General features: G+C 38.3%; 1 protein-coding gene across 3 annotated transcripts in view; it reads left to right on the top strand.

Moving 5' to 3' along the window:
• Positions 1 to 16,180, top strand: part of scaper (S-phase cyclin A-associated protein in the ER) — a 283,244-nt gene that overhangs the window by 47,909 nt on the left and 219,155 nt on the right. For all 3 annotated transcript variants that reach the window (XM_048520699.2, XM_048520701.2, XM_048520702.2), the window contains 4 exons: positions 6,083 to 6,183; positions 7,906 to 8,037; positions 10,922 to 11,076; positions 15,597 to 15,862. In XM_048520699.2, coding sequence (XP_048376656.2) covers positions 6,083 to 6,183; positions 7,906 to 8,037; positions 10,922 to 11,076; positions 15,597 to 15,862 — 654 coding nt within the window. The remainder of the gene's footprint in view (positions 1 to 6,082; positions 6,184 to 7,905; positions 8,038 to 10,921; positions 11,077 to 15,596; positions 15,863 to 16,180) is intronic.

Raw genomic sequence — 16,180 nt, 5'->3', positions numbered from 1 at the left:
CTCTAACAAGAGTGCATCTGAACATCTCCCTTGACATTGAGTGATTTTGCCATCACTGGATTCCCAACTGTCAACACACTGAGGATCACCATTGACTAGAAACAAAACTGCACCAGCCTTGCGAATACTGTGTGTCTACAAAAATGGTTCAGAGGCTGAAATTTTCTGTGGCAAACAACTCACCCTGACTCCCCAAAGCCTGTCCATCATCTTTAAGAAACAAGTCAGAATAAGAAAATACTTCCTGCTGGCCTGGTTGAGTACAACTCCAATAACACTCAAGAAGCTTGATTCCATAAAGGACAAAGCAGCCGACTTGATTGACACTCCATCCACCATTCAAACATTCACCCCCAACACAGTGATACACACCATCTGCAAGATGCACTGCAGTAATTCCAACAACAGCACCTTCCAACCCTGCAATCTCTACCATCTAGCAGGACAAGGGCAGCAGATACATGTGACCACCACCACCTTCCAGTTTTCTGGCAAACCATCCAGATTTGGAACTTGCTGTTCCTTCACCGTTGCTGAACCTGTATCCTGGAATTTCCTTCCCTGTGTTGCGTCCTGTGGACAGAAGCAGTTCGGCACCACCACCTACTTTATGGCAATTAGGGACAGGCAACAACTGCAAACTTTGCCACCAGTGCCCAGATCCTTTGTTTAATGCTAAAAAAGTGTTCAAAGAGCCCATATTTTGCTGTATCTATTTCTTTGATATCAAATGAAGGAAATAGAATTGACAAAACTGGCATCTGTGAATTTGGGAACCTTTGGATCTGGCTAAGAAGCATCATCCCATTTTGGTCACGCCATGAGAGAAATGTTCTGAAAGACAGGTAAGAGAAATGTGTCTGCGATATTTATTTGGAAGATTTTAAGAAATTGGACAAGATTTGCAAACAGTAGAAGTGACAAACATTTCATTACATTGGAATATTTAAAGACTGGCATCAAAACCGTAACAGTATATCGCAGCTGGACAAGTTTGAATTAAAACAGTTGGATCTTTAAGGTGGCTTGAGAACGTCAATGATCATGCTTATATAATTATTGAAGTGACTTTATTCAATTTCTTGGAATCATGCAGGAATAGTTATTGGAAAATCTAAATCTACTGGAATAGAATTATGAAGAAACTGTACGGAAAAGTGAATTCAAATTCACGTGATTTTTTAATTGCTGGCAGTTTATTTTTTTCCCTTTGATTGCACTCTTTGTTTGTGAGAGAGATTTGGCTTGTGGTTAAGGAAGGTAACACTAATCATTTATTTTAAGCTTTTTTTTGGCTGTCATTCAATCTGTTGAACCTGACTTTATACTCAGTTGTCATTGTTTGTTAGCAGCTGCAGTTTTGTTTTAAGAAACGTGCCAGTTATAAACAAACCTTGTAGAGGAAATCCAGATGACTGCCACCGGAGGCATCAATCACTGATGTTTAAATACCTACATCTAAATCAGAGGCAAACATATAGTAAAGTGTGTGTTTATTGAACTTGATAGTTAGCATATTTGCATTTGAATAATAATGAAAAAATTACACTTAAATCAGTATATTTTAACATTGAGCCAATATGCTGCTTATGATATGTCTTTAATGTACAGTTTTGAATTTTGCTACCTCCAGATTCAAGACTACAACTAATCTCTCTTGATTCACCTCAAGATGTTCTCACCCGCCATTTATTTGGTTCAGTTTTAAGAAATGCAAAAGCAACATATAGCAAGGTGATTTTTGGTGATTCCAGGAGACCAAACACCTTTCTCTCAATCAGCACAATCAGTTAATTAAGTCTGTTTGAAAGGTTATAAAAATGTTCTTAGCAATGTTAAATTCTATGTCCTATTAAAATTAATTATTTACAAGAAGCTTGAGATTTGATGTAACATAGGAAAGTTGTTTCCAACTGTTGTGATAGTCTTCCAAAATATAACTCATCGTTTGATTTCATAAAACTATGGCTTTGTCAGTTGTGCATGTCTTGGATGCATATTAAATTTGGATTATGAATCGTCAAGGAGGTCCTTCTAGATCAAAGGGGATAAGATATGTAAATCTCTTAAGTGTAGCCTTAGTTTTGTATTTCGCTGAAATATTTAAGTGCAGAAATACTAAGCAGTTACTTTCATATGATGAGAGACTGCTTTATTTCAAAAATTTCTCAAAATAAACAGTTAAAACCATTCTATCTTAAGCAAGTTGTGTGCATTAATCTATGCTATGCTGCACAGACTCTTTAGATCATCTAATTGTTTCAAGGTATAACTTTATATAACAAAATGTTTTTTTCAACTTCGTAGATTGGCTTCAGATGTAGAAGGCATTCCACCTAAATATCAGTAGACACTTATTATGGTCAGTGTTCATTTATAGAACAGAGTTATTCTGACTCATGACAGAAGAGACAGAGAAAGATGCAAGTTTCTGATTGCCAGCAATTTGGTGTCCTCCCGTAGGAAGAAATGATATTGGACATAAAAAGAGACACAAACAAAAGTTCCTTGAAAAGTTCAGATCTGACAGCACCTATGGAGAAAAAAAATCAGAGTTAACATTTCGGGCCTGGTGAGCCTTCCTCAGAACTGATGGCAGCTGGGAAAATATTGGTTTATATGCAGAAAATAGGGAGGGGGATGGAATAGGGAGTAAATGATAGGATAGAGGCCAAGGAGAGAGTATAGCAGTTGGATAAACCAAGGAGTTGATAACGATCTGGCTGGAAGGGTGAATAACTATTAATTAGGACTGTTAGTCACTAACAATAGGTAGTGTGTAATGGCAGGTTATGTAATAATCAGGCCTAGTGTGTGGGGTTGGGGGCTGGGACATGGGAGAATTTGGGCCCTAAAATTATTAACCTCTACATTGAGTCCGGAGGACTGCCGGGTCCCCAAGTGGAAAATGGGATGTTGTTCTTCCAGCTTGCACTGAGCTTTGCTGTGACACTGTCTCTGTCTTGTTGCAGAGATGTTGGCTAGGGAACAAGTGTGTTAAAGTGGCAGACAACTGGAAGCTGCCTTTTTTGCAAGCAGAATGTAGATATTCTGTGGAGCAGTCTACGCTTCGTTTCCCCAATGTAGAGGTGACCACTCTAAGCCATGAATGCAGTTGACTAGATTCTGGGAAGTACAGTTGAAGTGTTGTTTCCCTTAGAAGGTAAGTTTGGGCCCTTGGATAGAGGGGAGAGAGAAGGTAAAAGGGCAGGTGTTGCACCTTTGGTGGCTGGAGGGGAAGGTACCGTGGGGCTGTGGTGTGTTGGAGGTGAAGGAAGGGTGGACCTGCGTGTCCTGGCGGGAACAGTCCCTGTGAAAGATGGACAAGGAAAGGGAGGGGAATATGTGTCTGGTGGTGGCATCTTGCTGGAGGTGGTGGAAATGGTGTATGATGATCTTTCGGATGTGGATGCTGGTGGGATGGTAGATGCAGGGGGGAAGAGAAGAGGTGAGGGCGGAAGTGTGGGAGATGGGTCAGATCCAGTTGAGGGCCCTGTCAACAATGGTGCTGGAGAGTCCTTGGTTGAGGAAGCAGGTGGATATTTTGGAGGCTCCCTTGTTGAAGTTGGCCTCAGCTCAACAAATGCGACATAGATAGAGGTACTGAGAGAATGGAATGAAGTCTTTACAGGAAAAAGGGTGTGAAGAGCAAGTTTCTTTCACAAAGAGACAACTTTTATTTGGCGCCTAGAAAGCAATCAAGGCACTTCACATACGCATAAATGGACAGAACATTTGGGCTTATTAACCTTGGTTTCTAAGAAAATGAATGGTGGAATGAAAGGTGGAGGAAGGGAGATTTTAGAATTCCAGAGTTTAGTAGAGAAATGGCTGAACACAGTGCCACTCCCTTCGGCAAATAAATGGCAATGTGCAAGAGACCATGTTTGGAGGAGACCAGAGTTCTCAAAGTGGTACAATGAAATTTTGGAAGGGGTCAAGCTGTGGACAGATTTGATCTCAAGGATCAAATTACTGGTGGACTGGCAGCCAGTGTAGGTTAGTGAGCATGGGTGATGGTGTAGAGGAGCTTGATGCATTTGACAAGACAGGCAGCAGAGCATTTAAATAACCATGTCTAGAGTAAGAAACCCATACGTAAGACTTACAACAGTAAGAGTTGAAATGAGCAGAACCAAATGATACAGATATCAAGTGAGATAATGAGAGTATAAACCTCGTTCAACTGAAGGCCATGATCAGGGAGGGAGTCAGAGTTGGTGGCAAGGGTGCAGGTTTTGTTTCAGGAGGCAAACATATTGGCTTTGATCTTGCTGATGTTTAATCGGGAGAAGTTTTGGCCTACACAGGATTGAATATTGGGCAAGCAGTCTGGCAACACAGAAATTAGAGGCCCAACATGGAGTTGAATGTCACCAGTGTAGTTATGGAAGCTTATGTTATGTCTTCACCAAGGAACAGTATTTAAATGAGAAATAGGACTGAATAAAGCATTGTTTCTTGGCAGAGACCAAGGTTAGCATTGTGTGAGTGGGAAAATGTCATTTCAGGAGATTCTCCTGTTACAATGGAATATGTAAGCATGGAACCAGGTGAGTTGGTTTCATTCCTTTGGACAACAGAAAGGAGGCAGTGGTGGACAGTGGTACAATATTAATTGTCAAAGACTGCAGAGAACTGAGGAAGAATCAGGAGCAAGCGCACTTCAGTGAAATAGAATGCCATTTGTGACATTGATACAGGGTCACTTCAGTGCTGTAACGAGGAGGAAACCTATTTGAAGAAGTTCAAATGTAGAGTTAGGAGGAAGATGGGTACAGATTTAAAGGCTGTCAGCACATTCAACGACTTCACAGAGGGAAGGAAGTTTTGGCGTTTAGATGATAGCTTGCAAAGACATGAATAATGGAAGTTTAATTTGGAAGACTGGGTCAGTCCCTGAGGAGTGAGAATCATTTATATTATTGGCAATTATGGTCAGCTGTTTAATGGGAATAGGGTCAAGAAAGGAGGAGAAGGTCAGATGGGCTCGGAGACGATGGGATTGGAGAGAAACTAGAGAAAGATTCATAAAATCATACAGTACAGAAGAGGCCCTTCGACTACTGTATCTGTACTGCCAAAACTACACTCCAATCTACTCTAACCCCACTTTCCAGTCCTAGGCCATAGCCTTGAATGTTATGACATTTCGAGTGTTCATCCAAGTACATGAAACACATTGTGAAATTATCAGCCTGTATTACCCTCTCTGTCAGTGCATTCCAGAATTCCGCCACCCTCTGGTGAAAAGTCTTTCTTCAAACTACCTCCTAAAAGCCTCCTGCCTGTCATGTTAAAAGTGTGCCTCCTTGCTGTTGACCCCTCAACGGGTAACAGATCCTTTCTGTCTGTTCTGTCCATGTCCTTCTTAATCTTACACACCTCCATCAGGTCCCCCTCAACCTTCTCTGCTCCAAAGCAAACAAACCGAGCTTATACAGATTCTCATCATAGCTAAACTGCTCCATCCTAGGCAGTATCCTGATGGATCAGTGAGATCACCTCTTTCCGATAGTGCGGTGACCAGTGTGAGTTCTCAGAACAAGGGCAGTGGTAAAATATTGGTGGGAATGTAACTTGTAAATGAGAGAAATGTTAAGAATGTGACAGAGGCAGCAAAACAGAGGATATCAGTTTTAGACTGAAATCTATGTTGCTGAAGGTGATAGTTGAGGGGCTGAGAAAATGTAAATATAGCATGGAAAACAGATTAATTCCATATGTTTTACAGTTTAAATGGATTTAGCATGAAGCAAATGTACAAAGAAAAGAAATTAAACTGAACCGTAAATATTTTGCGATCACTTCAAATGGCTCAAAATAAGTGAGGAAAAGCATCATCCTAGTGACTGTAAATAGCACAATTACAAAGCAAGCTCCACTATCTGAATATTGAAATTTCATCTCTTGCTAACCATTTTCTTCTAGAGCTATATTTCTAAGGCATTTTATTCCATTTAGTAGAAAGGTTGACACACGTGGCAGAGAAAAAGGAGCAACTCAAACCAACATTGACTTATGATTTGTTGGAGAAGGGGGTATTACTTGCAAGGTGATTATAATGACTTTCTTTTCTCAGGAGGTGTTGATGATGCTGGATAATTACGTGCGAGATTTCAAGGCATTGATAGATTGGTTGCAGCTGCAGGAGAAGTTGGAGAATACAGACGCACGGAACAGGTAATGCACTACAGTAGACACCATCTGCTTGAAGTAATTTAATTACCGATTGGGAGATTTATATTCCGTTAAACCAGCACTCAATGCTAAATATTCCAAAGAAGGATGCCTCCTTCTGAAAGGAGACATTGGAGATGAACTTTGTCAGCAGCATAGTATCTGATCATAAGCAACCTATTTGAAGCAACTTTTAAACAGAAGACTTTGGAAGATGAAAGACATGTATCTGATTGTTAGCCCAATTGTGATGTTCCAGGGGGAAGGCATGATTGAGTACAAATATCAAGATCCTAGTCAATTAATATATTGTGAATGTTTATCTTTGCTTAGAATGCATTCTGAGGTAAAATCAAATAAAGGCAAGTTTAGACAGTACTGTAGAAGAGCCCTGGTCACTGCTTATATCTTTTTTGAACTAAAATAGAATAAAAAATTAAAATGGTCTTATAAATTGAGAAGGCTTGAGTTACATAATTTATTGTGAGCATCAGATTTAGACTCATAGTTGTTTGTGATAGCAATAGCTTTCTTCATATGCAATTTATCATTATTGCAGGTAATGTATGTTCCCTGATGCGCTACATCAACATGCTTTAGAATGAAATGGCCATTATATGAAACTGCATTCATTGTGTTACCTTGTGTTCACAGCCTGGAGACAGAACAGGCCATCCCACCAAACTGGTCTAAGCTAGTCTTTATCCTCCTCATAAATTTCCTCCCTCTTTTCTTCATCTAACCTTATCTAAACTGTTGCGTTTATGGACAGCAGTGCTGGTAGTGGAGTGTTGCAGTCCATTATGGTGAGAGGTGGGAGAGTTGCACCTGACTGTGATGCAAATTACAGTGCCTGTTGCCCCAAAATTAATTCCAACCCGAAAACAAGTAAGCAGATGCAACAATTTCTTGCATTAAGTTTTAAGCTAGTTGTAAGATCCAAGAAAACACAAACAATCTGAATATTTCTTTGGAAATTGGTACTTCCATTGACCATTAAGTAATCTGGTCAGTACACAGATGAAATCCAAAGTTGCCTAACAACTAATCAGTCTTTCATTGCACCATTCCTAGCAGAGAAGTGTACATACTGATAATAATTGTTGCTGTTTTCCCAGATCTTGGGATTAATTTAAGATGTGAATGTTATCCTAGTGTGACGTCATGGTACAACTGCATATGTGCAAATGGAACACACAGTCTGTTTCTGCATATCCCTCGTGCTCATTCAGCTCCCCCTTAAATTGATACTTCTTGCCTCAAATACACTCCAGGGCAGTTAGAGATGGACATTAAATAAAGACCAAGCCAATCATGCCACATTCCATGAATAATTTTTAAAAAATTGACTCTGTTCCACACTTTAACAGTTACCATGAGTGGCAAAATTTATTAGTGGCTACCTTGTGTTTGTGGCCCCAACTTTGAATCATTCCCTCACATATGAAATATCCCTCCTAATCATTCATCGTTAAACCATTAAAATATTAGCAATCTCTATCAATTTATCACTCTGCCTTTTTGCTTTCAGAGAAAAGAATTCTAGCATTTTAGTCATTCTAAGTCTTTTAGTCTTAGTTTTTGTTTCATCTTTGACATTTTTTTGTACCTGCTCCAGAGTCTTTTTATGTGATATGGAAACTAGAACTGAGCACTGTATACTGAATAAATATATGTCATATGTATTGTATGCTTTCAAGTCTTGACTTACATTCTGTATTGCAGACCCACATCGTTGGCTTGGGAAGTGAGGAAAATGTCCCCTGGACGACATGTTATGCCAAGTCCACCGGCAGACAGAATTTGCACAACGTCAAGTGCTCGAAGAAGTTTAAATTTTGGAGGTCCCAATACCATGTAAGAGTTTCTAGGCTTTCCTTTATATATGTTGATAATGGGAAAATATTACATCATTCCTATGGTCATGTTTGTGCATCCTTTGTGCTCATGTTTGAAACCAGAGTCCTATAGTTCTTGGGGATTTAAGTAGTTTGTGTCATGCTGGCATTCTGTAGGAATTACTGGTATGAGAAGAACCTGGAGGAGTTAAAACAATGTCATTTCGTCAGACATTTCTCAAAATGTCTTAACAGTTCAATTTTTAATGTAATTATTTTTATGGAGACAAACATAGCAGCCAATTTGTGTGTATCAAGATCCCACAAACAACATGAGATGAATGATCAGTGAATAAATTTTCGGTGCTATTGGTTTAGGAAGGAATGAGAGCTGGAAATTGGGAGATGTCTTGCTTCTCTTTAGGTAGTGCTATGGAATTTTGACACCGCCTTGAGCAGGATAGGCTCAGCTTTCATTCAAGGCCTCATCCAAAAGATGACGTTTTATATGCTCATCTAGGTATGGATTTTACACTTCCAATCTTGCAACTTTAAGGCAAGAATCCTCTCAATAGAACCAAGCTGATTAGTCTACGTAATTTTGTTGTTCTGCAAACTGGTTCTAAGTATTTTCTCTGGTGATATTGTGAGAAATGTAATATATCAATGTGAATTAGGGACAAACCTAGTGGCATTGATTCCACCAAGTTTCCCAAATATTGGTATGAAATGTCATGCAGTTATTTATACACTGTGAAGCACTCTGGGGAGTGGGGGGGGTTGAAAAAACAAGTCTTCTTTTTTGGTCTTGCTAAGGATTTTTTAAAAATCTGAAAAGTTAGTCGCTGATCTTTTTATCTTGTTGTGGCAGAGAGCAGCTCTGTGAAACAAATTCTGTTTTAGAATGGAAAAATGTAGTGTTCTGTGCTGTTTCAAAGTAAGTTTCTGAATTTTTGAAACCTTTAAACGTTCAATTGATGTGTCAGTGTTTTGAATGAATTGGGTTTGACGTCAGATTACGTCAGAGCTTATCTTCACAGAAGACTAGTTAAATTCCAGTTAATTACCCAAACTTGGTAATGTATTGTTATAAAATGCTCTAAATGTGATCTATTTTCCTTGATTACAAAGTACCATACTTTGGGTTGGATTAAGTTAAATTCCAGAGGCAAGTATGGGATTAACACAGGCAGGTTGATCCTTTATTTAATGTCACCTACTTGGGGCTGCTTTCGATTTCTTAAATGTATTACTGCATAGGAATGTTCACGTCTAATTTTTGTTGAAGACTGCTGGTGAGTTGGTTCAATATATGTGTTATTGTGTAATGGAAATATCTCAGGAAATGACTATTGATTATCAGAGTACTGTAAATGTTGACTGGTATTGATATGTACATTTACATTGAGCACAAACGGTAGTTTAATGCGTATCGTGGAACAGCTGAAGTAAAGAAAACAATATTTAATGTGTTATGGTTTATGCATTCTGCTTTACTGGGTTAATTGTTGATAAGTAACGTTAGAGTCCAAAAATACAATTATGTTGGACATTGAGTAGGAAACGTGCCGATATTGCCATTTCAAAATGCACAGATGATTTAGCCGAGAGTAAATGTAGTGTTCATATATTAAAACTCTTGTTTTACTTTTATATTTACTATTATAACTTGTAACTTATGGACTTATTTTTAAAATAGAATTCATTTTAAAAGCTTCAATAAACAATGGCCTGAGTGGTATTATCTCTGGATTGTTAATCCTGAGAGATGGGTAATGGACTGGAGTCCTGTATTTGAATCCTGCCAAGGCAGATTGTGGAATTTTAATTTAATAAAAATCTGGAATTAATATAATGGCGGCTGTGAAACTGTTGTTGAGTGTTGGAAAACTCATCTGTTTCACTGAGCCTTTTAGGGAGGGAAGCTGTGATCCTCACCTGGTCTAGCCTATGTGTGACTCCAGACCCACGGCAGTGTGGTTGACTCTTAACTACTCTCTGCACAATTAGGGATGGGCATAGCCAACCATACCCTCATCTCATGAATGAGTTTAAAAGAACTTTGACTATACTAGTTTTCTACATAAAGTAAGTTACTTTTATTTGGAATACAATTAGTTTTAATTTAGATTCAAGTGTGAAGGATTTCTGGCTGTCAGTACTGTCAACTTTGTATGTTTTTTTCATATTTCACATCACGTGCGCAGCTCAGAATGCAACAGGGAAATCCGTATGTGCAGATATTTTAAATTTGTGAAGTGCAACTTCGGTACTATCTGAAGGAGTTTGTCTGATGTTTGGAAAATCTCAGTATAGGTCGGTAGTGAGAAAGCACAATGTTAATTTGTTCAGGAAACAACAACTATTGATGCCATTAATAGTATCATTACATTGTGACTCAAATGGTATTCAGATCCTGGGAATGGAAGAATTTGGAAGAGGTAAAGGATTTGGGATCGTACTTTTAAAATTGATTAAGGTTGACATTGGAAGTATACATATTTCCTATAAATGTAAAATAATTGCTTTTATGGAAAGATTCAAAGCATTTCATAACCAAAGACTTTAATAAGTGACCATCATAATACAGGCAAATGCAGCATCTGATCTGTGCAAATCAAGTTTCCAGGAGCAGCTATAGTATGATTTTTAGTTGTGCAATAAATATTTTGTCATAATATGTGGAGTGAGAGTTGATTGTGGGTTAGTGTGGTAACAGTTAGTGTGGCTGAGAAAGTGCTTTTGTATGTAATAAAAATTTGAGGATGTAGATTTTTCAGAAATCAGGCATCATTGCGTTAAGCTGAAAGTTGTTGAGTTTATATTCTTTTTATTTCCATTAGTTCTTTATTTTTTGGTTATCCCCACTGATTCAATCTAATTCTAGTTAATTTTCCATTTAGGGCTGCCCCTCCAGCTTTGGTAGCGGCTCGCCTTACCCCATCTGGTGTCAGTTGGGCAGACAAAGTCAAGGCTAATCGGGCAAATACAGTTACCCAAAAAACCAGCCGAAACAACTGTCAAAAATCTTCACAGCGGAGCAGATTGCATCCAAATGGTGAGTCTTAATTAATATATTTACAAAATTAAAAGCAGACTGTGCTGATAACACTCAATAGGTCATGTGGGGAGAGAACAGAGCTAATGTTTCAGCTCAACTACTTGCCATCAGACCCAGTCTTAAGGAAACCATGGATTTTGGAAAGTGTTAAAAGAGCACATCTTGAGGTGAAAGGTAAAGTGAAGTAACTTCTGTTTGCCATTTTGTTGCATTTCTCTGCAAACCCTGCATTTGGATTTGTTGACTAAACCATTTGACAGCAGAGGAAAGAACTAACTCCCTTGCTGTTTGTTTTCCAGGAGCGTACTAATTGGTAACAATATTTCATGCCCAAATCTATAACATTATTACTTTTTTTGGGTCAGTGCTCCTTATCTACCAAAGTTCTCATTAAAACAGATGGTTCAACCAGGTATTACATGTATGAGTAAGAAGACTTGTGCACAGAAAACTCTTACATCTTGTGTTCCTATGAACAGCTAGGATGTAATCATTACTTTTAAATGCTTCCAAATGTTGACACATTTTATGGAAACTTTGGTTAATCAGCTTCCTAAAGAAAAATTGTGCTTTCACTGCAGAATCTATTTTGTCATTCTGCAGCGCCGGAAACAACTACAGAAAAATACACAACCCAATGATAGTCAAAAATTTAATGAGCTTGATAATTCCCCAGTACTACTTTGTACATAGTATTTGGAGGATTTTGGTCTGGAAACCTGTGCCTTAACCTAAGTGTTTTTAAACCCCTAGGCAGACCATTTCAGAACTCTGTCTGCTACTTCATATTGAGTATTGTTATTGAAATTGGAATTGCTGGAAAACCTGAGCAGGTCTGATAACATCTGAGGAGCGAAAGCAGAGTTAATGTTTTGGGTGCAGTGACCCTTTTTCAGAACTTCAGCTGCGAGAACGGCTGCATCTATTCCAGCAATTTCTGATTGCCAGCATCTGCAGTTTTTTTTTATTCTGCATTCAGGACTGTGCTTAAGTTACTCAATATCTAATGCTTTTGCAGATGTGAATCGTGTACTGTAATTGCTCTGAAGTGTACCAATGTGTTGATCAAGATCATTCTGCCAGTTTCATGAGGGCATTGAGTCTGGAGTCATCAAAAATGCAGTGCACGGTTCTTTTACTGCCTCCAACTGAATCAACTAGGGCAGTCAATCCTGTTTCTGTGCTTGCTTACATCATCAGGAACTTGAATATATGAATGTGCGTTGACAGAATAGAGAGCAAGTTGCACAGCCTGTGCTGAATGTAGCCTAAAGCGAAAGATTGGTTGATACATTTTTGTATTTTTTTAACGTTTTTATGGAGATTTGAATATTTTCAGTTGTTACTTAAAGTTGATGAATATTGCAGAACTTTACGTTTTTAAATCATTAAACCGATCTATGACTCAACATAGAACTCCCCATCATTAGTTGCAGCACAGATATGAAATGTCTTATTGGTCTCAGAAAACACATGCTGATTAGGATTAAGTCATATTTTATGAAGTTAGCATCAAAAATACTTTTTAATGTTCTCCTCTAGCTTTTTTTAAATCCAATCTGAATATCTTTTGCCAGTTTCAAGACACTGCAAAAATTCTGAATGACAAAAAAATCAAAGACAGCCTTTCGTTTGTATGTGGTTCAAAGGCACAGGTTTGTCAAGACTAAAATGACATTTTTTACAGCAGCTTTTCTGCAAGAAACCTGATCTTGGATCACAATAGACACATAACGGTGCCAGAACATGGAGGATAATCTGACCTAAAGTTCCTTTACATGACTCAGTGATCTAGTTTCAATCTCTCTTCCCCCTAGCCTACAATCTTGAGCCTTCATCGATTTTCTCTGAACCCTCTATTCACTGACCTCTAGCTTTCCTGATTCCTGAGCTTTCTGACTATTCAACCCCTCCTGCTTGTGCTTGATGCGTTTGTGACTTGCTATGATAGTGGATGAGTGATGTCATTGAATCATAAGGCATGAAGAACAGCTGAAAATATCACCTGAGTTAGGCTGGGGTTTTGGAATGTCTGTGGGGAAGATCCCTCAATTTCAGGAAACTACTTTCACTCTGAGGCTTGGAAACCATAATTTTAGAACCTTCTCAGTCAGATGCGTGTGGAGTGACGGCACAAACCATGCTGATTGATCTCTTCGTCAGCCTGGAACTTGTGCTGGAGATTGGTATGTAATTCTCCAAATCCAAAATCCTTTCTTTGCAAAGATTAGAATGAAAGAATAGCAAATCTGAACAAAGGCATGGGGGGAAAGGAGAGGAGGGTGCAGTTTAATTTGTGTGTGTGTGTCTCGGTGTGGGGGGTGCAGGGCTGCGGGGGTAATGGTGATGGTGTGGTTGGAGTGTGTGGAGAATTCTGGGTAATATTGCCTGTAACATTAGTTAACCTCAGTGGAGGCTGGGAAGGATTTTTAAAAAAATTCATACTGAAGATGCAATTAATCTCTGCAAAGCGCGCACATAATTTCAGGAGTTGTTTTGGGAATTCCAACAAAACGAGTCATATGTAAAAATATTGATTTGTTCTCTAACGTACTTTTAAGGAAATGTTAGAATTGACTGCAAAACATTAAGATCAAATGTTGCCATATGGTCCTTACTTGGTTGATAAATTCCTTGAAACATTTCTCTTGAGTTTATATGAGTTCCTTTGCTTTGGATAAATTAATTGTTTTGGAAATGTGAACCATGAAATATTGAATGGAATTTTTGCATCAGATTTCCAATTGGAGAGGGCTGGAACCTTGCCTCGCCAGTGTGGATCTTGAACTTCAATCTGCAGCATTTCTTTTGAATAATTCTCTCTTTTTCTCAATATTGGAAAAGAAGCATTCACAAGCTTCAACCTTAATATAAAATTTTCCAGTTAGGGTGAAACTATTCATGAATTAATAGCTATTTATATCTTACACTAGATTTTCCCAACTGCCCCTATAACAGCATGCAAGACTTCTAAACCAGCAAAACCAGCCAGTTGGCTACGTGTAACTATGTTCCATCCTTCTAGCATGCTGCAGATTGAGATGTATGCTTTAAATAATATTTCAATTCTTAGCCTTATGATTAACTGATCAGATCCAGTCTTTGGATTCTCTCTCCTGCTTGACTCATCAGAAACTTGCAAATTTATTTTGTAAGGCGTACATTCAAATGTCTGCCACCTTCTTATTTTTCTTACCTTTAAGTTGACTTACTTCCAATTTCTGTTGTCACTCTTGGAAACATAAGAATGCCTCTGGGTGATCCACCCTGTATTACTGCCTCTGCACTGTTGCAAACCTTAAAATATTTTTAAAAAAATTTAAAAACTGCACATATTGATATTGTGCAGGTATGTAATGCTAAGATGAGCTTCAACTTCAAATTGGGTGGTCTTTGTGTGTTTATAGCACGTACTGGCGAGACTGGTAGTTCACAAACATCTGCTATGTCTACAATTGTGCATAGCTTGAGCATGACTACTGTACAAGTACATAAGGAAGCTGGGAAAGTTATAGGCCCACCATAGCAGAGAATCTGATACTTGAGAGGAATGACTGGATTTGTGGGTAATGATGAAAATTGATATTCTTTTGTTTAACATCTGCGGTAGATGAAGCAGCTGTAGAAATAGTACAATCTCCAATCAGAACTATAACTTCTGCTTGATGTATGTCATTTTGGAATGCTAACTAGTTAATTCTATTTTTGATACTTCTCCCATTTAGGTGCTGTCTTTTGGCCCCTGAACATATCTAGTCCTTTAATACCATTACGTTTGCAGTGTAAACCTAGAAAGTTAAGGGCAAAGGTTGTGAGACTTTAGTGTTTCTGCATTGTTTTATTAGGAGTGCATGCATATGTCCCTGAATCTAAATCCTTGCAATTCTTGCCATGGGAACAACCAATCCTGCCCCTTCCTTCCATCCCAAAGCTAAGCCATTCAAATTTACTTTTTGTTATATAGCTGACAATCAGACCTGAGATCTTCTGGTGCTGAGTTGACCAACAGGCAATTGACCATCGATAACTAATAATGCTCAGCAAAAATACCCCACTTTCAGTTGCAAACAATTATGCTGAAAGTTCAGCTGCAAATTTTCAGGCCAGCAAATTTCAAATGGCAACAAATCAATTGACAGTTTACGTTATTTGTGTGGATATAGTTACTGATATAGCTGTCAGAAATGCCATCTCAGAAAATTTTTGATCAGTAAAATCGAAGGGCAGATGAGACTGGTATTTGAAATGAATTTTAATGTTTTTGAGTCTCTTTGTTAATTTATCTGTTTTCTTTAAGTGACTAGTGTCATGGTAGCTGAGAGTGTAAGTAAGAATGAAGGACTTGAGGGCCTCAGATGTTTTTGGAATGTGAATCACTAACTGAGCTTTATTTTGTTAATTCTATCCATTATACAGCTGAAACCAAAAATTCCTTGCCGTTCTCCGGTGTTCACAGTTTTACACAGCTATCAGTTAATGCTACGTTTTGCAAATCTGTCTTTGCTCACTTCTTATAGAGAGGAAAGATACTGAAGGATGGGAAACGGTACAGCGTGGAAGAGCTACTCGATCACGTTCTGCCACAATGGCAGCGAATGCTTCTACTAAGACTTCAGATATGATGTACCTGAGTCTTAAGGATGACAGTGATAAAGAAAATGGGCTGTCAGTATCCCAGAATAGGAAAATAGATTTTGAAAGTAGTCCTAGTTCTGACAGCATGACAGATTCACCAGAAAAGTTAATTAACAGGAATGAAGACACCTCTGTAGACCTCCTCAAGGTATGTATCAGCTACATAAAGTAACCATAAACTGGTAAAATCTTAGTAATATTTAACGTTGACAATCAATCTTTAAAAAAAGTATGAGACAGCTTAACTGTACAATTTTATTAAATTGTGTTCTGCTTGCTTCCCTGCGATCATTATGAAGTCATGAAATGAAATAAATTAAGGTTTAAAAAGTGAATATACAGTTTCTTTAAATGTTGTGCAACTAACAAGTGGATAATTATTTCTGCACACTTGGTTCCCAGTCAAGGCTCAGTTGTTTTCATTTTTCAGTGGTACTGTGATTGTTAATTGCAATACTCAGGCTGA

The sequence above is a fragment of the Stegostoma tigrinum genome, chromosome 36 (genome assembly GCF_030684315.1).
Source record: "Stegostoma tigrinum isolate sSteTig4 chromosome 36, sSteTig4.hap1, whole genome shotgun sequence".
In the NCBI taxonomy this organism is placed as follows: Eukaryota; Metazoa; Chordata; class Chondrichthyes; order Orectolobiformes; family Stegostomatidae; genus Stegostoma; species Stegostoma tigrinum.
Note: the sequence above shows the minus strand (reverse complement) of the source record. Positions and strands in the feature narration are given on the sequence as shown.